The sequence below is a fragment of the Mytilus californianus genome, unplaced genomic scaffold (assembly GCF_021869535.1).
Source record: "Mytilus californianus isolate M0D057914Y unplaced genomic scaffold, xbMytCali1.0.p SCAF_10, whole genome shotgun sequence".
NCBI classification, from domain to species: domain Eukaryota; kingdom Metazoa; phylum Mollusca; class Bivalvia; order Mytilida; family Mytilidae; genus Mytilus; species Mytilus californianus.
In genome coordinates, this window is record NW_026262582.1 from 41199403 (window position 1) to 41221452 (window position 22050).

Genomic DNA, 22050 nt, shown 5'->3' on the forward strand with positions numbered 1-22050 from the left:
TCTTGTGCATCATCACCTCAAAATGTTGGGATGAGAGTTAAAATTATCATTCCGTAATGGTAACCTTCTTCTTAACTTAGGGATACATCCGGTAATTTGTTATTAGTGGAAATGTGGTGCATAAAACGTACAGGAGGCTAGAAATGGTACGATATTATAATTTTGGGTCTTTCCAGACTTGTGAAATTCAGAGAAGTGGAGCACATAAAATGTTTCCAATGTGAGATTGTGTTGGAATGATCAAGAACACGTTGAATTAAGAAAAATACGCTAAAAAAAAAAAAAAAAAAATCTAACTGAAACTATTTGTAATACAAATAATAGAAGAGGGAATCCATGCCCTAGCTATAGCACTTATGGTTCAATCTTACATTGCGAATAAGTGACAAACCACACACTTCAGTTATAATAATCTAAAACCTTTCAATGGTATTTTTTAACAATTTGTATTTTGCAAGAAAACAAATATATTTTATGTATTTCATTATAAAAATAAGGAAATTGAGACCAGAGACCAAAAGAAGAATTTAAGGTGTAAAATCCTACAGGATAACGTACGGCATTCAAAGGGGAGCAAAACCCACACCGTCTATTAAGCTACAAAAGGCCCCGGTATGCCAAATATGAAACAATTGAAATGAGAACACTTACGACTTTGTTTATGTTTAAACGTAAACAATAAACTAAACATCTATGAGAGCAACCAAAGACAACAATTTGATTTCAGGCTACTGTAACTTGGGCCAGGTACAAAAAAAACTGTGGTGAGGTTAAGCATGTTGGCAATCAGAGAATCTTTCAACAAAAAAATCTTACGACAAAAATTGATCGATCGTAAGTTTTACTGCATGAAATGTTCATGACTTAAGAGTACTTTTTCTCGATTTTATGGGGAAAAAATTCGCTGTGCTATGTTTATTATGAGAAGCATGGAGTTTACAATGTAAACGTTTCTAGCAAGGATAGCGCATAAGGGATTTAATACCATTACCAGAATTTGAAAGGTTGTCTTTTTGTATGTACAAGGAATGATAGTGGTGTGGTTATAAATGTTTAAGATGATGACATAAAATATTCAAAAGCAAGTCATTGCGAACAAGAAAACTTCTTCTGTTAAACGATATATCACATGCATGAACTTTCCATTAGATCACAATGACCCATAGATATAAATCGCTGACATTTCAAAATTCATTTCCCTGGCTCAATTTCAAATTAAGAAAGAAAATTGATGTGCAAATGATGTTTAAGTGCCTTCGTTTTGTAATATTTGATATTGTACAAAACTGAAGAAAACATATTCTCTTTTTGAATTGGTTTCAGTGCATTAATATTTAAAACTAGAGAGTATGAATGAAACTTCCAAGCAAGGACCAAAACTAGTAAACTCGGTAATCAAGAAGTTGAAGAACTTCGGTGATAGTGCCTACGACCCAGATTCAACAGTTGGGTATGGTAGATAAGACAGAGAATGAATTTTGAATGTCAATGGTCTATTATCAGACAAAATAATACTTTAGATTAAAAATATACCATCTTACCAATCCTTGTTTTTTTTTATCTATCCTTGTCAGTTTTCTTTTCCTATACTTACATTTTTAATACCATTTTTTCATGTATAAAGATGAGTTTTTTTCTCAGTCCTTCATATATAGTATAACCATATATTTGACTCTGTAACCTTTTCCGTGAACCTTTAATAGATGCGTTGTTTTAAAATGCATCGTTCCCATCATGCATTGCATTCGAGGATATTTTCACTACATCGACCTTGACACAAATAAAGGGAATAGAAAATAAATATAAATTATATTCGATCCAAAATGAACGACTTGTGAAACCTTGGAATTCGCCGATTCAAAAATCTGATGCATTATGGGTAATTTATAAAATCCTACGACATTTAAATTGATGGACCAATTTTCTGCAACTTCGCAAATTCGAAAGATAAACAAGTTTATCGTGACCAAAAAAGACAGTGGTACCGGAATTTTCACTGTACCTAAAACATGTTTTCGGTTCTTCTAAATTAACAGAAACTGATAATTGGGGAACATGATTGGATAAATGAACTAGACGAAAATATCAACAGAATAGAAACAGCTATGATCATATAAAAAATCTAAAGTCTTCATGGGGGTTCTGCTTCGTGCCTTATTTTGGCCTTTTAACTTTTTTTATTCGAGCGTCCCTGACGAGTCTAAGCCTGGTAACTTTGACGAGTTTATTGTAATTTGTGGTCGTTATATGCATTAGAATAAACATTGAAAACTGCATTTAAAGTTTAATGATCGGAAATGAGTTTCGATCTTACTATCTTCAGGGTTCTTTTCCCATTCTGTCTCATTATAAAGTCTTTAATAACTGAATCAATCCATGTATTTGCACAATGCAAACTTCAACTTTCTGAACGTGTAAGATCGGATAAAGTATAAACTAAGAGAAAACTTACTATGTCTCTACAGGTTGGGAGATAGATAATAATCTGATAAAATTTCAAAGATAATATAAAGCTACCATAAAATTATTTAAGATCAAAGTCCAATTCATAGCCAGTAACCGGGGTCATATCAAGAATCTATTTTTAATTCATAAGGACGTTTGTATGTAAAAACTACCCAAGATTCATCAGTTTGTAAAACGGCGAATTTCATGATTAAGATCCTATAACGTATGCGCTTGGAATTTTTTATATCAACTATCAGTAAACATCAATATTACAATGATAAATAATTCAACAAATATTCATCAATGCTTAATGATAAGAAATCCAATGAATTGATTTCCGGTGTAAGAATGATGCTGTCAACCAATATAAAAAATAAGGGCAAATATATTTTAAACAACTTAAGTGCATTTTTTTTCAAGTAATTTTGGGGTCTGGTTAATACAGTTCCTGTTAAAAAAAATAAAGTACTATCGATTTACGAAATAGCAACAGGAAACTTGGATTACAACTACTGCTATTTAAGACCAGACGTAATTCCTTGTAGCACTTGATAAGTTTAGGACTTCCAAGATTGACAAAATGCCAGTTTAGACGATTGCATGAAGAGGAACAGCATTCAAGGAGAATAACAATTTATAACAGAGTTACTGTACAGGGTCGGATTCAGAGGGGGCAACTGGAACACCTAAAACAGGGACAAAAAATATAATTTTTGTTTTGCATAAGACACGGTAAATAGTATTAGGGTCAATTACTTGTAGACATAAAATTCTTTCTAAGCGGATACAACAATAAGAAAAGAAGGGCTGCATTCCAACTGACCACAAGACTGCCCGGTAACAGTGGCACATTACCTATATCATTAATACAAACTTTAATAAATTTCAACCTGTGGCATGGAGGAGGGTCTGGAAGGGGTCCTTCATTTCTGTATTCCTTAATTTTTTAGGCCATTTTTCTCAATTCTTTATAGTTTTTGCCCATTATTCTCTATATTTTAGCACCTCATTATTCTCTATTCTTTATTTTTTGGGCCATTTATCTCTATTCTTTAATTTTTTGCCCAGTATTCTCTATTCTGTAAACCCCCATCCACACCCTCGTGGAGTGTATTCTTCTCTAAAACTAAAAACTGCTAAAAAATCTTGTGATTATTATTAAAGTGTCCTGGAAAATTCTGAAATGATAAGAACAATGATGAAAGGTCTATTCGTCTTATTGTTTAACGACAATACGTCTTTTTAATTAAATCTAAAGCTATATATGACGTCTTTCGGAAATTGACAGCAGGTGCTTCTTAATAAATACGTCAGACAGTGCCTTTTACAATACAACGTACAAAATCCCATGTTAAACAAAAAAGGAATATATTTATACACTAAAATCTTTACAACCAACCAACACGTGACACGTTTGTAAAATTGACACAACACAAACTATGACCGCACTTTGCCGATTTGAAACATACCCATTACAAATTATAACTGCGTCAAACTCGTCTGTAGATGATTTAGTGGGATCACTGACGTCACAATACGTCACTTCCCATTTCGTTTTGACATCACCCGGGCTCCTGGGAACTGCATTAGTTACAATTGTATTAAACTAAAACAAAATGTATTATTAGAACATGTATTTTATGGATGAACAGTGTATTTTATATGACCTTATATAACAAAAGGTCCAATACTATTCTAAGTAAATCATTAATCCGATGCTATACTTTCAATTGAATCATCCTAACACCCGAACGAACCTCAAATCTTTGACTCGCGCCTAACCTCTGTCAATAAAATCGTCATTGCGCAATCAAGCTCTTGCATATCATAACAACATATATCTCATATTTTCTTCAAAAGCAAAAAAAGGAATTTTACCCCTATGTTCCATTTTAGCCATAGTGGCTATGTTTCTTGACATACAAGGAAATAAAATACAAAATTTACACTAGATACTCTGAAACTCATTCAGCCCAAGTTTGGTTGAAATTGATTCAGCAGTTTCAAAGGAGAAGATTTTTTAAAGTAAGCAATCTAGATGAACAAATTGTGAAAAATTGTCTTAAAAGGGCAATAACTCCTTAAGGGGTCATTTGACAATTTAGTCATATAATTTTATTTGTAGATCTTACTTTGCTGAACATTTTTGCTGTTTACAGTTTATCTTTATCTATAATAATATTTAAGATAACCGAAAACTGCAAAATTTTCTTAAAATCATCAATTCAGGGGCAATAACCTAAAAATCAGATACCCAATTTGGCTGATAATTTCAGGGCAGGTAGAACTTGACCTAATGAATACTTTAATTTCTTGTCTGATTTGCTCTAAATGCTTTAGTTTTTGAGATATAAGTCAAAAACTGCATTTTACCCTATGTTCTATTTTTAGCCATGGCGGCCATGTTTTTGACGAAACAGATAACAAATCACAAACTTTATTTTAGATACCCTAAGGATCATTCAGCTTTAGTTTGGTTGGAATTGGTTTAGTAGTTTCAGAGGAGAAGATCTTTGAAATAGTTTACACCGGACGGATGACGGACGCCAAGTGATGGCAAAAAAAAATTAACAAATGGGAAGTTTACAATAGAAAAATTTGAATCAAAGCGTTTTTTCCATCTTAGTATTCAATTATTCATCAACAGCGATTTCAAGAAAAAACATCTTGATTAAAGTAGAACTTTTTCCCTTGAAACCTTGTTTTAACTAAACATGGGTGTAGGGGACTGGAAAAAAAGATTATTCGTGAATAACTAATATAATGTTTAAAGGTGAAATTACAGGGTTTTGTGGGATCTTTTTCTCACTTCCATTAAGATTTAGCATTATTCTGCTTGATATGAATGCCAAAAATCTGCTAGCAGGGGCATACAATAATGTCTGGTACTCATTGGAATATCTAATATTTGTCTGGAAACTCTACAAAGCTTTTTTAAGTATTATTTATCTCGACCAACTGGTGTCCGGTGATTCAGCTAGGCAACAGTCACATGACATTTTCCTACTTTTCTCTCAAAATATCCTGTAGGAATTGGAAATTTAAGTTAAATTCTTAAAGAAAGTTCTCAAGATTTTTTTATGAAACTGGAAAATGACCTAAAGATCCTCGACATTCTACTACTGTAGCAAGGTAAGGCAACAGTATATAATTATACCGATTTTCAAATCTCGTAAATCGATTGAGATGATAAAAATCAAGGTAAAACAAACACTGAGGAAGCAACACCTAGTTCGTCGACAGGGTGAGCGAAAGCCATCTCGCTAGCCAAGGTGTACGATCCAAACCCACCTCTCCACCATTGGCAAATTAAGTCAGCATTTGTGATTTGTGAATACAATGCTGCGCCATCTACCGGTAGATAAAAGTCACGCCAATTCCGACTACGTCCTTCCTGACCAATGGCAGCACTTGAACTCTCTTCAGTGTGGAGGTGTTAAATGGTTGTGTCTAATGTTTACAAATTTCGTGAAGCAGGAACTGAAAATAATATATGTTGACATTCCAACATTTGCGCGAGAAACATACCCAGGAACTTCAATTAATTGATTAAAAACTTTAAAATTGTCACCAAATATCGTTCTACGTTTTGGGGAGTAAAGACTTGTTGCACAATCAGCACATGGCAATTTCTACATTTACACGTGATCATCTATAAGGTGCTTTTTGATTGGATGCAGCCAGTTACAACTGCGACCAATGGAAATCATTACCTCGTGGATCCGAAATTTTATCTTGGATCGTAACCCTTGGCTAGGCGAAGATTAGCGGAAGCTAGTATGGTCGATTTTTTGAAAAGCGGTTAGACGTACATCTACATGTATACGGCTGTTGTCTGCTCTATGGTCGGGTTGTTGTCTCTTTGACACATTCCCCATTTCCATTCTCAATTTTATAATATTATGATCACATATGTTAACGCTCTCTATAAGGATTCTTATGTAATCTAATTTTAAGAAGGAAACCAGAAATCGTATAACAAAACAGTACCAAGGATAAAAAGATAAAAGGTGAAAAGACAAAACAAAAGTATAAAAAACGTACCCCAAAACCTTGAATAGTTAAGACTGACATACGAATATGTGTTAAGACATTCCGAATGTTTGTTCGAATTCATTACAATACCTTTATATATTTTTCAAGGTCACAATAATCTACATATCTCTGCAGGTACTCGAAGATATCACTTTGCTTCGGAAATGTTGGTAAATTTTCGTCATGTTCAAATCCCGGAAAAGACATCAATTCTCTTGGTAAATTTGTTCTAAAAAGATAAATCAAAATAAATGCAATCATGAAAATAATGGTTTTTCTTTCTTATTTTCCAATTCGCCTTTTCAGAATCTAAAGAATTATAGGTAACCTCATTGTTCGCACACCAAAATGAAAATAACGTTAGGTCATTTGTTCAATATCCATTGTTTCGAACGGTTTAAGCCAATCACAACGTTTTTGTGTACGCTTTAGAAAATATAACCCAGAATGCATTAGATTCTGAAAAAGCGATATTACGCGGTTCGTAAAACAAGTCAATATTTGTAAAGATTATAACCTCATGCTGTACCATGTCAAGCCCCTTTCGGTAAATGTCCTCTGCAGAAATAGTAATATATGCAAGTCTAATTTTTTAATGTTGGAAAATGAACATAGATTTTGTCATGGAAGGAGCAATCTTGTGTTCAGCATGACGTTATTTTCATTGTGGTGTACGAACAATTAAAGTAACCATGACTCTTTAGATTCTGGATCTCGAATTATTGTATGTGTTAAAATTGCCACTGAAAAAGAGGGCGTGTTGTTTAGAGACAGAAATTTAGCATCGCAACAGGCCACCTACGGACCCTTATAAGAGTTGTTGTGGTTCTTTAATTTACAGAGAGAGTGACACTCTCCAAACACGATTCGCATAATTCGATAAAAAGCCTAATATGAAATCGCGCTTAAGAACAATGACGAAAAAGAATGTGTCCATAGTACACGGATGCCCCAGACTATCATTTTCTATGTTCAGTGGACCGTGAAATTGGGGGTCAAAACTCTAATTTGGCATTAAAATAAGAAAGATCATATCATAGAGAACATGTGTACTAAGTTTCAAGTTGATTGGACTTCAACTTCATCAAAAACTACCTTAACCAAAAACTTTAACCAAAACATTTAACCAAAAAACTTTAACCTGAAGCGGGACAGACGGACGAAAGGACGCACAGACCGAAAAACATAATGCCCCTAAGTGGGGCATAAAAAATAACAGCATACCATGACATGCTGTTTGCAAACAGTTATATGAGAATGGGAAAATGTGATGTTTCCAGTTACACGACCAACATCTCTGCCCTGATTAATTTTTCTTACTGTTATTCATACAAAAAACAATTGCTTTCGAAACTTCCAAAATCAGATCCGGTTTTGGCTGTTGCTGCTTGAGGCATACGAACTTCAAGCAAAAATTGAAACGAAAGATCATTGTAATAAGCTTTTTTGCATAATTGATTTCTTGATTTTGAATTATTAATAACATGAGCGGAATCAGAGTATGAGGGCCGGGTGTAAGAACCACTAGCCATGCATACAAAAACATTATAATGACTACACATTTGAAAATATTTAAACTACATGTATGTTTCATTATAATACCTTATTTTGATTGGCTAACAGCAATCTCGCGTCATTCTGAAATTAACCTTCATTTCAAATTGAAATGTAACATTCATGATGACACGAGCTTCCACAATAAAGTACACAGGTAAATAAAAGAAAAACTTGATAGAAATCGTGTTTTCATGATCCTAGTAAAAAAATATAATTATAAGTATTGAATGCTTCTTTTAGTAATTTTACATGTATAGGGTTATAATTACATTATATAAAATTGAGAATGGAAATGGGGAATGTGTCAAAGAGACAACAACCCGACCATAGAGCAGACGGCCACCAATGGGTCTTCAATGCAGCGAGAAACTCCCGCACCCGGAGGCGTCCTTCAGCTGGCCCCTAAACAAATATGTATACTAGTTCAGTGGTAATGGACGTCATACTAAACTCCAAATTATACACAAGAAACTAAAATTAAAAATGATACAAGACTAACAAAGGCCAGAGGCTCCTGACTTGGGACAGGCGCAAAAATGCGGCGGGGTTAAACATGTATGTTTCATTATTATACGTTATTTTGACTGGCTAACAGCAATCTCGCGTCATTCTTCATTTCAAAATGAATTGCATGAATTGAAACATACATGATGACACACGTTTCCACAATAAAGTGCACAGGTAAATAAAAGAAAAACTTGATAGTAATCGTCTTTTCATGATCATAGCGAAAAAATGTAATAAGTATTGAATGCTTCTTTTAGTAATTTCATAGGGTTGTAAAAGCGTTGACCGTGCGTACATTTTAAGAATGAAGCGCTTCCGCGCTTCATACAAAATGTACTTCGGTCAACGCTTTTACACCCCAATGAATTTACAAAAAGAAGCATTCAATTCTTAAGTAAAAGCGTTGACCGTGCGCACATTTTTAGAATGAAGTGCTTCCGCGCTTCATACAAAATGTACTTCGGTCAACGCTTTTACACCAATAAATTTACAAAAGAAGCATTCAATTCTTAAATGAATGTTTAATGGTATTTTCGAACACATTACATGTATGTTTCACGAGAATCCGTTAGTTTTATTGGCTAACAACAATCGCGCGTCATTCAAAACTAACCTTCATATAAAAATGAATGTTACATTCGTGATGACACGTTATTCCACAAAAAAAGTGCACAGGTAAATAAATTAAAGAAAAACTTGATTAAACTTTTTTTTTTCTTGGTCTTATTAACATAAAAATGTAATTATAAGAAATGATTGCTTCTTTTTGTAATTTTATTGGGGTGTAAAAGTGTTGATCGTGCACACATTTTTAGAATGAAGCGCTTCCGGGCGTCATACAAAATGTGCTTCGGTCAACACTTTTACGCCCCAATAAAATTACAAAAGAAGTATTCATTTCTTAAGTAACATGCATTGACAGGCGGGATGAATATCAGAAAACGTAGCTTTGCTCGAGAAGAAATCCATATTGTAATTTGTAGTACGGATATACGGTCCTACGAGGAAGGTTAGATTGGATGAAGGTCATATTTCGACCCATAAGTGACCTAAGTACATGACATTGTGTAGTTAGCCGACAAGAGGGTCATTTGTTCGTTTAAGTTCAAAACCATTATCAAACAATTAAACATCGACAATAAAGTACTTAAACTTAAACATTATAAAGATCTTTACAAATCCGATATTGTACTTTTCGAAACCTATAATGATCGAGGTTTAATATTGTGCTTGTTTAATACAAAAATTAACTCTGTGAACTATTGAATCTGATTGGGAGAAGTTTCATATAAGAAATTGTCTGTGTTTGAATTTTCAGAATACACATTGGTATCCCTTACTTTTGATATCACTAACCGTCGCTTCGATATTCTTGTCGAAAATATTAACCCCATTTATGTATGACAATACTTATTCAGTATTCAGTAAACAGATAAAAAAAACTCAGATATTCATTAAATAAACATTATATGTCTCTGTTTCAATCTAATTGCACATGCTAAGAAATCATTAAAAGGAGCGGAAATCGTACAATAAAGAAAATCCAATGCAAAGGCTCACTTAAACTTTAAGATTTTGTGCAATGTAAAAATGTGTACTTTAACAAGAACAGTCTTAAGCAGATAAATAACGTAATCTTATTCCATCCCTTTAAAAGAAAAATATGTATTGTTTTTTATATAAATAACTTTATCCCATTTTTTAAAAAGAAAATGACAGTTTTAATCGCATATGTAGATTTATGTTTTAGATCTGTGCCTATATCGTACTTGTAGCTTAATTTATTAGATTTACATTGTAAAATATATCACTCTTGGCGGTTCTATTTACGATACGTTGTGACCCATAAAGAACTAAAGGTGAACAGTGTGAAGAAGTGTATAAGTACTGAATAAAAACCAATACATTTTATATGAGGGTTTTGATGGGGTTTACAGAATATAGAAGAGCAAAAAGTGCAAAATAAAGGGTAAAAAAAAAAAGGATAGAGAAAAAATAGTCCCAAAAATAAAGAGTAGGGAAAAATGGGGTGCTAAAATATAAAGAACAGATCGAGAAGATAAGCAAAAATATATAGAATTGAAGGACACTTCCCCCCCTCTCCATCCATACCCTCTTCTGTGGTGTTTGTATGCAATTTGAAAAAGTACAATGGACTTAGAAAAATTATGAAGGACGAACGGTTACAGTAAATATACCTTTGTCGTCCTTAACGGTTGTTTTATTGCTAGTTGTCTACTATAGGCTCAGACTATAGGCAATCATACTCTAAATGTCATAGCATAGCATTTTTTTTTTACATAAATAACAACTTGAACACTTCCTTTTAACATTCAAAATCATATTAGAGCGGGTCCTGTTAAAAAAAAAGGACAAAGAATTTTAAGGGCGTCCTCGCAAATGCCGTAAAATACGCGGAAAAGAGTTGACTTAAATAGGCTGTTCTACATTCTGGACAATATGTCATTCTTTTGAACTTAACACACAATATGTTGCCTTGACAAACGAAACACAAATAAATATTTGTTTACAAGAAACAAACTAACATTGATAAACGAACTGCAATTAAAGATTATACCCTCAATTTATGTATTATCTATATTATAAATGTTTAATTTGCTAATCATTGTACTGATTTTTCCCATAATAGATTCTCTATTGGAAATAAATGTTATTTTATTTTATCTTATCGGCAATGTCAGGATCAATGGAACCTTACTTTAAAAATATTCCCTTGTCCAAACAAGAAAAAATTTCAATGGATATGAAACAAGTTTTTACGTAACTTTGATTAAGATCGTGATCTTCTTCATGTCTTTATTTTGTTACTACGGAAAATTACCTTTTTTTAAGTTTGATTGTTTTGTTGTTTTTTGGGAGGATTTTTTTCCTTTTGATGGGGTTATTAGGTCCACGCGAAATTCATGATTTTGATACCGTGGCTATATAGGATTAAAGTAATTTGAAAGCAATTTGGGTTCTTAAAAAATCCTTATTTTACAGGGAATTCGGGAACTCATAATGCAGTCCGAACTTTATTCAGTTTCTGAGTTAATCGGTTAAGTTTACACATGCATCAATAACCTCTACAAAAATGTGTATTATTCTATTATATAATTTGGAATTGAATTGATATTCAAGAGAGAAATAGCAGCAATACATATGTATATACATAAAAGTATTATGTATTATAATACTAAGTAGTCTATTATTATGGAAAATATGTTTTTTTTTTAATTATGGTCAATAGATTCGAATAAAATTTTATCAAAATGATATTACCGATATTATAAAACAAAGAAAAATTCCCAAATGGTATATCAGTGTGACCTGAGGTTTTAACAAATATTTAAACCAAATGTGCATGTGGAATCACAAGGCAAGGAACTAGCTTGACAAAATGTCTGTTACCTTAGTCCGCAGTAAATTGCAGATGAAGGCGGATACCCAAACTCATCACGTGTTTTGTTGCTGGTAAATGACCAGTGTCCACCAAAAGAAGCACTTCTCTCGAATGCAACTGGTGTTATGTTACCAAACGGCGAAGTCAAATTTCTTAATGCAGAAATTCCAGATACGCCAGTTCCGATGACCGCAACTTTTTTCTCACGTGCGTCTGCAGTTCTTGAAAAACTTGTCGTTGTTGCATATCTTAATGATTTCTGAAACAGAAACATTAATTTCATGTAATTTTCTTTGTGATAAATGAAACGAATGAAAAAGAAATTCTTCGACAGTTATTATGAAAACTGTTATGGTTATTTACATCAATAGATTCAATTTCTCTTAAAAATAAAAGATATGTTCATATTAAAATAGTAGATGATGTCAGATCTCAATCGGCAAACCTCGGCCGATTCCGCTACCCTAAAAAGATTTGATAGATGTGCCGAGGTGCGCCGAATGGTCAGATCTTTGATATACTCTGTTTAGTTTACTCACAGCTTGGTTGATCTAGAGCTTCATGTATTGTATCAACACTTTTTTTTAATTCGCCGTTTCAGAATATGATGCATTATGGGTATTATTTTCAAAAGATTGCATCAAAACTTTGTGATTGGCTAACTACTGAATATCTAACTTATAACATGACATTATTTTCATTTTGGTGTACGATCAATGAAACTATTCATAGTCTTTTAGATTCTGAAACGGTGATTTAGACAAGATTTGTCTTTTTGGGATTTGTATGCCCCCGCCGCAGCGAAAGGGGCATTAAGTGTTACCCTTGTCAGTATGTACGTCTGTCCGTCCATCCATACGTTCGTTACCAAAATTAGTCTCCGTTCTCCTACTTTAGTTGGACTCAACCAAATGTAATGAAAATTATACACAATGCTTATTACCACAAAACGCCGATCAAGTTCGAATTTGGGTTGCGTCACTTTTACCGTTCTTGAGTGATGTCGCTTTATAACGTTTTATGCAAGCGGGGCATCATCATTCTCCATTTATTTTAGTTAAGTTAGGTTGCGGTCTAATTCATTTTTACATAAATAAATGTTTTAACATGTTAAATGAAAGAAATTGTGTAAGTTTAATTGATTCTCGTTCAAGACTAAAAACGATTCGGCAAACATTATATGGTATTTCAATAAAATAAAATATTGCAGGAAACTTTGACTTAAAATTTCCACACTTTTCCTTGTAACGATATATTTTTCATTTTTTTAAAATCAATTGGTTTTTGTTTATATTGAAAACTTTAACCTTTATTTTTTATTATTGTAGAAAAGTACTTTTTAAGCTTAAAACAGTTTCATGTATTTTTCAAGGTTACGTTTGAATAAAGCCTTCAAAACTGACAAAGTGTACGCAAAACATATTTCATGCAAATGGGTCTTTTGAAAGGATTTGTAAAGAATGGACCCCTGGTGTTCAAATACATTTTATTATAAATCTTAAATCATTTTTGTTTGATACGCATTGGGTATAAGTTTCATATCATTTGGTTGAGGCAAAGTAATCATTTGACTAATGAAAAGACTTCATTTGTATAAATACACAAAGGGGTATTCTGACTCATATCAAGATCAGACCAAGACATAGATAAGGGTCTGGATCGTGGTGGGGGATGGGGTCTTAATTTATGTCTTTTAATATTTATGCCATCTTTCTCGTATTCTTGTACGTTTGTTGCCCATTATTCTCTATTCGTTATATTTTAGAACTCCATTGTTCTCTGTTGTTTATTTGTTTGATCCATTTTTCTCTTTTCTTTCATTTTCCAATTTATTCTCTATTCTGTAACCTCATCCAGATCCTCATAGATACGATCTTTTGTGTTCAATTTTAGCAAATGCTTAAATACTAGTATGTCAAAGTATTAAATCCCTCTATCATGTCTATAGAAAACTGTTACATTATATGGTATTTCAATAAAATAAAATATTGCAGGAAACTTTGACTTAAAATTTCCACACTTTTCCTTGTAACGATACATTTTCATGTTTTAAAAATCAATTGGTTTTTGTTTATATTGAAAACTTTAACCTTTATTTTGAACTTTATTTTTTATTATTGTAGAAAAGTACTTTTTAAGCTTAAAACAGTTTCATGTATTTTTCAAGGTTACGTATGAATAAAGCCTTCAAAACTGACAAAGTGTACGCAAAACATATTTCATGCAAATGGGTCTTTTGAAAGGATTTGTAAAGAATGGACCCCTGGTGTTCAAATACATTTTATTATAAATCTTAAATCATTTTTGTTTCATACGCATTGGGTATAAGTTTCATATCATTTGGTTGAGGCAAAGTAATCATTTGACTTATGAAAAGACTTCATTTGTATAAATACACAAAGGGGTATTCTGACTCATATCAAGATCAGACCAAGACATAGATAAGGGTCTGGATCGTGGTGGGGGATGGGGGGTCTTAATTTATGTCTTTTAATATTTATGCCATCTTTCTCGTATTCTTGTACGTTTGTTGCCCATTATTCTCTATTCGTTATATTTTAGAACTCCATTGTTCTCTGTTGTTTATTTGTTTGATCCATTTTTCTCTTTTCTTTCATTTTCCAATTTATTCTCTATTCTGTAACCTCATTCAGATCCTCATAGATACGATCTTTTGTGTTCAATTTTAGCAAATGCTTAAATATGTCAAAGTATTAAATCCCTCTATCATGTCTATAGAAATCTGTTACATTATAGGTTACTGTTACAGTTCAAAATATGTGTCAAGGAAATTGATATACCGTGGTGTATTTTAGATAGTGTTACATAATAGTTTACGCAAGAAGACGTATTTCCACCCCCTATATCCCACACCCCACTTTTTTACCCCTTTTGTCCCAATAGCGTGTCATCCCCCTCACCTCGAGTCGACAAATATTAAGTGCATGTGAACTCAAGAGGAGAACATAGCTGACTATGCGGTATGGGTTCTACTCATTTTTGAAGTCCGTACGGTGACCTATAGTTGATAATGTCTGTGTCATTTGGTCTCTTGTAGAGAGTTGTCTCATTGGCAATCATACCACATCTTCTTATTTTTATATATCTGCTGGGATCATATTATCGATAATCATATAAACAGTATTTATTTATTTAATTAAGTCAATGCTTGTGTTGGAATTTGTCCAAAGACAAACGGGTACACAGGGACTGTATTTCATTCAGATTATAATAAACGTCAATTTTTAGATTAATCTTGTAGTATATTCCACTAAGTTTTCTAGTGATAATTTTCATTGTAAAAAAACATTACATAGATGGAATAGAAATAGGTATGACACCATGGGATTTATTTTTTGTTTGACCATAGAAAATCGTCATTATAAGATGTGGACACGTTTTTACAACCATATACATGTAAATCTTATAAAAATATTTACACATTAATACGATGAATTGGTTGTTCTTTGTTAAACCTAACGTCCAGTGGCGAATATTTCAGGTATATTAAAATTATTTTTGTATTAAATTCTTTACTTTGCTTAAATATTCTGAATTTCTGTTTATTTTCAATAATTTGCATGGGATTTAGTATTTTTTTCTCGCCTGCCACGAGTGTCCAAGATATGTGTGGAAAGCATTCAGAAGAACAAAAAATCAATTAAATGTCGCTGCAGTTTCAGAGGAATCGATATATTGATTTCGTATAAGTATATAATAGACAAGTATATATGACTGAAGGTGAAGACCCACTAATCATAGTCTGGGTCAAAACCAGCACTTGCCTCAAAACATTAGTTTTTACCTATATATACTTTTTTATATAGATTAGACCATTGGTTTTCCTGTTTGAATGGTTTTACACTAGTCATTTTTGGGGCCCTTTATAGCTTGCTGTTCGGTGTGAACCAAGGCTCCGTGTTGAAGGCCGTACTTTGAGAGAGTTGTCTCATTGGCACTCATACCACATCTTCTTATATCTACTTTATGTAACACACAAAGGGGTGTAGGTAAAAGCAATTTCAGAGACAAGTGTCTGACGTCAAGACTGCATGCAGAAAAGAGTACACATTTTGAATAAAAACAGACTGTATCGTATGCCCCCGCTTGTAAATATGCAAGAGCCAATGTACTAATTCAAACATTTTGACGTTTGTTTTCTCTGAGACTTCTGAATGTTGTCATTAGATATTGCTCGGGGGTTTGAGCGCTCTCAATGTTCAATAACAATTAGTAATGGGGTAACTCGAGAACGGTGGAAGTGACGCCACTTAGATTTGAAATAATCTATGTTATGTGGTAATAAGCATTGCGTATAAGCGGAAAATTAGCCAGTTTTTACATTTATAAAGGGACATAACTCAAGAAAAGTGAAAGTACATGACGCCAAACAAAACTTGATCTGTGTTTGTTGGAAATAAGCAAACTAAAAATAAAAATTAAGGTTGAGGCAAACTAAAGTTAGAGAACAGAAACCAATTTCGGAACGTACGGATGGATAAGGGTAAACCTCAATGCATCTTCGCCTAGTGGCGGAGGCATAAAAAAGGTTTCTACACATAGCTGTAAATTTTGAAACATGAAAATTGTTTGGGTAATTTTGGGATTAAATGAAAGCTTAGGGATGTGGATTATTGTGGATCCCTTGTTAAATTAAATACTAGTAATGAACAATTGCTTTAAATTGATTGATTCATTGGTTGATTGTTGTTTGCTTTACGTCCAGTGGCAAATAGTTCGCGCATGTTCGGATTGAGAGCGTTTTGCTGTGCAGGATGTATAAATTCGCAGCATCCGATGCAAGGCAAAATTTCTTTCTCTAGCCAACATGCTCCCATTTGCAAGTGGCAGTCCAAATTTCCGGTTCTTCGTCCAGGTCGACCGCACAGGCTCTTGTTTCTATGACATATAAACGTATATATGTAAAAATAAAATTCAGAGACAAGTGGTTGTTGTCGACATGGATAAAGGGCGGGAAATTTGGACTGCTACTGGAAAATTGGACACCTAAGAGAGTTGTTATAAGGGTTCATTAACGTGCGGTTTCTCTTGATCTGATATAGTTTCTGAGAGAAAAAATGGAAAAATGGGTAAATATCATCATTCAAGGAAAATTACTCCTGTGAGTGGTCATTTGACAATTTTGGTCATGTTGACTTTTTGTAAATCTTATTTACTATGAGAATTTTCTCTCTAGCTATATCAATTTGCAAGATAATAACCAAAACAAAACTGAGAAGTTTGCAGAAAATTTGCATTTCAGCGACAATAACTCGAAAACAGATTGTCCGAATTTTTTGAAAATTTCGACGTAGATAGTGTTTGACCCATTGATCATTATGTTGATTTTTTTTTAACTGCTTTAGTTTTTGTCCCATAAGCAAAACCAAAAGCAGTGTTTCCCCCTATGTTCTAATTTTAGCAACGGTAGCCATGTTTGTTCATGAATTAAATCAACAGATACAATTTGTAAACTACATTCACAAAAAAACATTTAGAAAAAGTTATGTAACATTTAGCCCAGTAGTTTCTTTTTAAAGTTTACGACGACGGGCGCCTGGTGATTGAAATAGCTAAAATACTTTTCTTGTCTGAAACTCTTTGGCAAATGTGAACCAAACTTGACAGGGACAAGATATACAAGGTTTTCTATGTGAACCATATCAAATGGGAACAAACCATCCGAAGCTATTTGGAAGAAGTTATCTTCTCTTTAACAATCAATTGGTAAATTGGCGATTCGGGCTCATTTTACCTCAATCCGATTTACTTTAGTTTTTGTCACACAAGCAAAAACGAAAGCAGTGTTTCACCCTATGTTTATTTTTAGCAACGGTGGCCATGTTTGTTGATGAATCAGATCTCCAGATACAATTTGTAAAGAATAATTTCGATGTAAAATTCAAGCTTTCGGAAATAAAGTTTCAGGAAATAGCAACACCGGAGGAAAAGGGTAGTACAAAATGTACATTTGACATATTTCATTAAGAAAATGATCACACTGATTTAACATGTGTTAAAAAATCTGGAAAAAAAATGTTTCCAGATACTTAGTATATGATTATCCAATTTTTCATATTTTCAAGTTTATTATAAATAAAATTATTAAGAAAACATCAAGTTGAAATTCAATGTTCGACACTGAACACACAAGTAAATAATGAGTAGAAACTGAATGCATTTTAAATAACATAGTCCTAAAGATGAATTCATATATATAATCAATAAACTAATTTGAATTTGCAAGTTATATTAACGATGTATTTATTACGAATTTATTAAATATAGAAAGAAAAATTCAATACTCACAATAACTGATTGTAAGGGTTTGATACACACAATTCTCCCGTTCATCTTTATAGAAGCCATTCTTTACGCAGCGTGTTTTGCTAATAACCTGCTAAATATGAAAAATATTAGCACCAGATTAAGACGAACTTTTCACCACGCACAGACGGCGTGATTTGAAAAGGGGAGGAGTAAAACTTCAAGCTAATTAACCAGTATGCAAATTTATTGGGGTTAATAAAAGACTCAATCTTTAACACAGACTTGGGGTCATGCTATTTTTGTAACAATGTAGTTGTATGATTTATCGATCAAACCGGCTGACCTCAATCGGTTTGTTGTCCAGATACTAGGACATTCAGACGAACAACCAGAACGTGCACCTAGACTTAACACATGATTGCTTAACAATTGCTTTGATCATAGATGTGTAATACCCAATGGGTTTATACATCTATGCTTTGATGAAACATTTAAATAGTTATTATAATCTTTATTGCTGTAAAGCATATAAAATAATTTTTTTTTCTGGGGGGTTTTATGCTTTGAGCGGCTTAATTTATGTCTGTCTGATTCAAAATATTAATATGTATACCTACCGTAGTATGATGCGAATTCTTGACGTAGATAGATAAACAATGACACACATGATACATCTTATTAGCAGTTTCTTCAACAAATAAATGTGACAGATGTTAAAATGCTTTTATTTTAATGTTAACATGGTTAAGTGAAACAGGTGTTACGAATATAAAGTAGATGTCATTTTTATAATGCGTTGCTGTGGAATGTCTTTACGAATTTTCATTTCAGCACTTCGAATACTGGCAGGCGCGTAGCTACGTTAACATCAAAACGCCCGGGCGTGCACATGAATTTTGGAGAAAAAATATTCTTATCTGAATAAATTAAATTAAATCCTTTTTATAGTCCACAAGTTGCCATCTATGGAAATTGCATGTGTCCATTAACAAAATTTGTGCATAAAATGGGGAGAAAATTAGATGTAGATGAAGTCAAAATAATTAACAGCACGACAATATTGAAATGGAGACTTGCTTTTTTACTATCTCTAAAGTTTTGGATTTTTTGTCGATTGATTGTTTTACCCCACATTTCCCTTTAAAACATATCTAACAGTAACATGAGTAACTGGTTTGGACATTTTTCACTAAAATCAATAAACATTAGATTCCAAATATGTTCAATAATTAGTTGTAATTGGCTTTGAACTAGCTTTCAGTAACTGCAAGTACTCTCATTTCGGTGCGTTCTGTCTATTGTTTTTATGTTAATGGTTTGTGCCTCGTACCGATCTTTTGATCTAAGCCAATTGCGACTGATTTTTACAGTTCCTTTTTATGTTGTGCTGTTACACCACTGTTCCTGTGTAGGGGAGGGTTGGGCGCCCTCAAGCAGTTTTATCCCCGTCACATTCTTTATGTGCCTCTCCTTGGTTAGGAGCCTGTAGTACAGTAGTTGTCGTTGGTTCATGTCTGTCGTATTTGTTTTTTCTTTGTTTTGTTATAAATTATGCCGTTGATTTTCTCGTTTGAATTGTTTCACATTTTTCATGTCGGAGCCTTTTATAGCCGACTATACGGTATGGGTTTTCTCATTGTCGAAGGCCGTACGGTTGCCTATAATTGCTTACATTCACTTCATTTTAACTCTGGTGGATAGTTGTTTCATTGGCAATCATACCACATCTTCTTGTTTTTATATTATTTTGAACTACCTTTCAGAAACTGCAAGGACTCTTTGATCGGTATTTTGTGGCTTTTATCTCTATGCAAGTTACTTTTCTTTTTTGTTTTTTGTTTTACTTTTGTGCGTCGTGCCGATCAGATAAGTCCAGTCATTTCCAAGTAATTTGTATAGTTTGTTCTTATGTTGTGTGGTTACACCACTGTTCCAGGTTAAGGAAGGGGTGAACCCCACAAACATATTTAACAAAGCAATATTATTAAGATGCCTGTTCCAAAGTCAGGGGCCTGTAATTCATTGAATGTCGATGGTTGTTGTCTGTGATAACAGTTTTCGTTTGTTGTTAATTATTCTGTCAACTCCGGTCGCTTGGTTTTCTCGTTTGAATCGTTTCACATCGTTTTATGTCATGTCGATAGCTGACTATAACGGTATGTATTTTGCTCATTGTTAAGGCCGTACAGTGACATATAGTTGCTTACATCCACATTATTTGGACTCTGGTGGATAGTTATCTATTAACCACTTGACTCCGTCTGTCCGTTCGTCCGACTGTCCGAAATAATTTTTTCCAGGATTCTATGAAAGATAATAATTTAATATTTGGTCTTCAGTTTTATATGGTTGATTTGTAACAAGTAAGCAATTTTTACATCTGCCATGTATCCAAGTTCCTGTTTGCCGATAGTTTGAATTTTTACGACACTAATTGCACAAGAAAAAATTTCGTCAAAGTTTACTCGGCTCCTATGGAAGGGAATGAGTTAATATTTGGTCTGCAACTTGATAATGTTGAGTTGTAGCGGCCAGTAAGTAATTTTTACATCTGTCATGTAGCCGCTTCCTTTTTGCCGATAGTTTGAAATTTACAACACTCAATGTACAAAGACAATTTTCGTCAAACTGTTCTTGGCTCCTTTTGAAGGGAAAGATTTTAACATTTGGTCTATATTTGGTCTGCGGCTTGTTGATGTTTAGTTGTAGCGAGAAGGCAATTTTCACATTTGCATGCAGAGGCGCATGTCCAGACCCGGTTTTGATCTTGTTTCGGTTGTTTCCAGACCAGAATATTCATTTCCAAACTCCTCCCCTTCACAACAATATATATAGAATGATCGTCCTCTTACTATCGGTCCCAAGGGTGACTTGGGAACAAAAATGGTCACCATTGGTCTTCCTCCGACCGGCAGTACAACCCTCGCAAAAGTGGGCGTCCGTTTGGCTGTGCGGGATATGCAAGTTTGCAGCCACGTCCGGTCATATCGTGGACGTTAAATCCGACGCCTCGTATATGTAAAGTGAGTGCCACGCTCTTTGCACGTTAAGAACCCTTGTAACAACTCTTTGAGGGGTCCGTAGGTGACCTGTTGCAAGACTAGATTCCTGTCCCTATCCAATATACCCTCATTTTCCAGTGGCACTCCAAATTTCCACGACCTTCATCCCGGATGACCTTTATTACAGGACCTTCCTATTGTATTTATTGTTAATTTGTTCTCGTCCTGAACATGCATGAAATATTTGCCACTGGACGTTAAGCAACCAACAATCAATCAATCGTCCTCTTACTCAGAGTAAGAAGGGGCGTATATATGTCCTTCCGAGTTTGACGAATTGCAAGTTCTGTCACCTGTGACGGATAAACTATACAAGTTTGACCGAAGCTGATCAGTAAAACGCATTCTGGACACCTGGGTTGCACAATCTTGAGAATGTTTGCACTGTATTGTGAATCTTTGCTTGATTGTCTTCTTTCATTTTCTTTCTTTCTTTCTACATATTATTTTACATGTTCTTCGATTATTTTGATTTTCTGATTCAATCTGTTTCTTGGGTACCTTCAAAGTTCTGGTATATTAATTTAACTAATGATTGATTTAAAATGGTACCTTCATTTTTCTTGGGAAGGGAAGGAGATTCCAATGGGCAATTGTAAAACTAGATTTCAAAATGCGCCAAACAAAAAAATGGCCTAATTAAAAAAGGACAGACAGACAAATAAAACACTACACAGAAAACTACGGTTTACCGTTTAAACCACACAATCCTCGCCATATCACAGAGATGAAAACTGGTGCTTCAAAAAGGTAAGTAGTTTCTGCTGA

General features: G+C 33.6%; 1 protein-coding gene across 1 annotated transcript; it reads right to left on the reverse strand.

Annotated features, from left to right (window-relative positions):
* Nucleotides 1–1614: 1614 nt before the first annotated feature.
* On the reverse strand, nt 1615–18434 carry LOC127718136 (dimethylaniline monooxygenase [N-oxide-forming] 3-like). The gene is made up of 5 exons (XM_052224094.1): nt 18260–18434; nt 11959–12209; nt 6574–6712; nt 3918–4054; nt 1615–1770 (listed from the first exon to the last, which is right to left on the reverse strand). Exons 1-5 carry the CDS (start codon nt 18317–18319, stop codon nt 1761–1763), a joined length of 597 nt encoding a protein of 198 aa, XP_052080054.1. The 5' UTR covers nt 18320–18434; the 3' UTR covers nt 1615–1760.
* Between the last annotated feature and the right edge of the window lie 3616 nt (nt 18435–22050).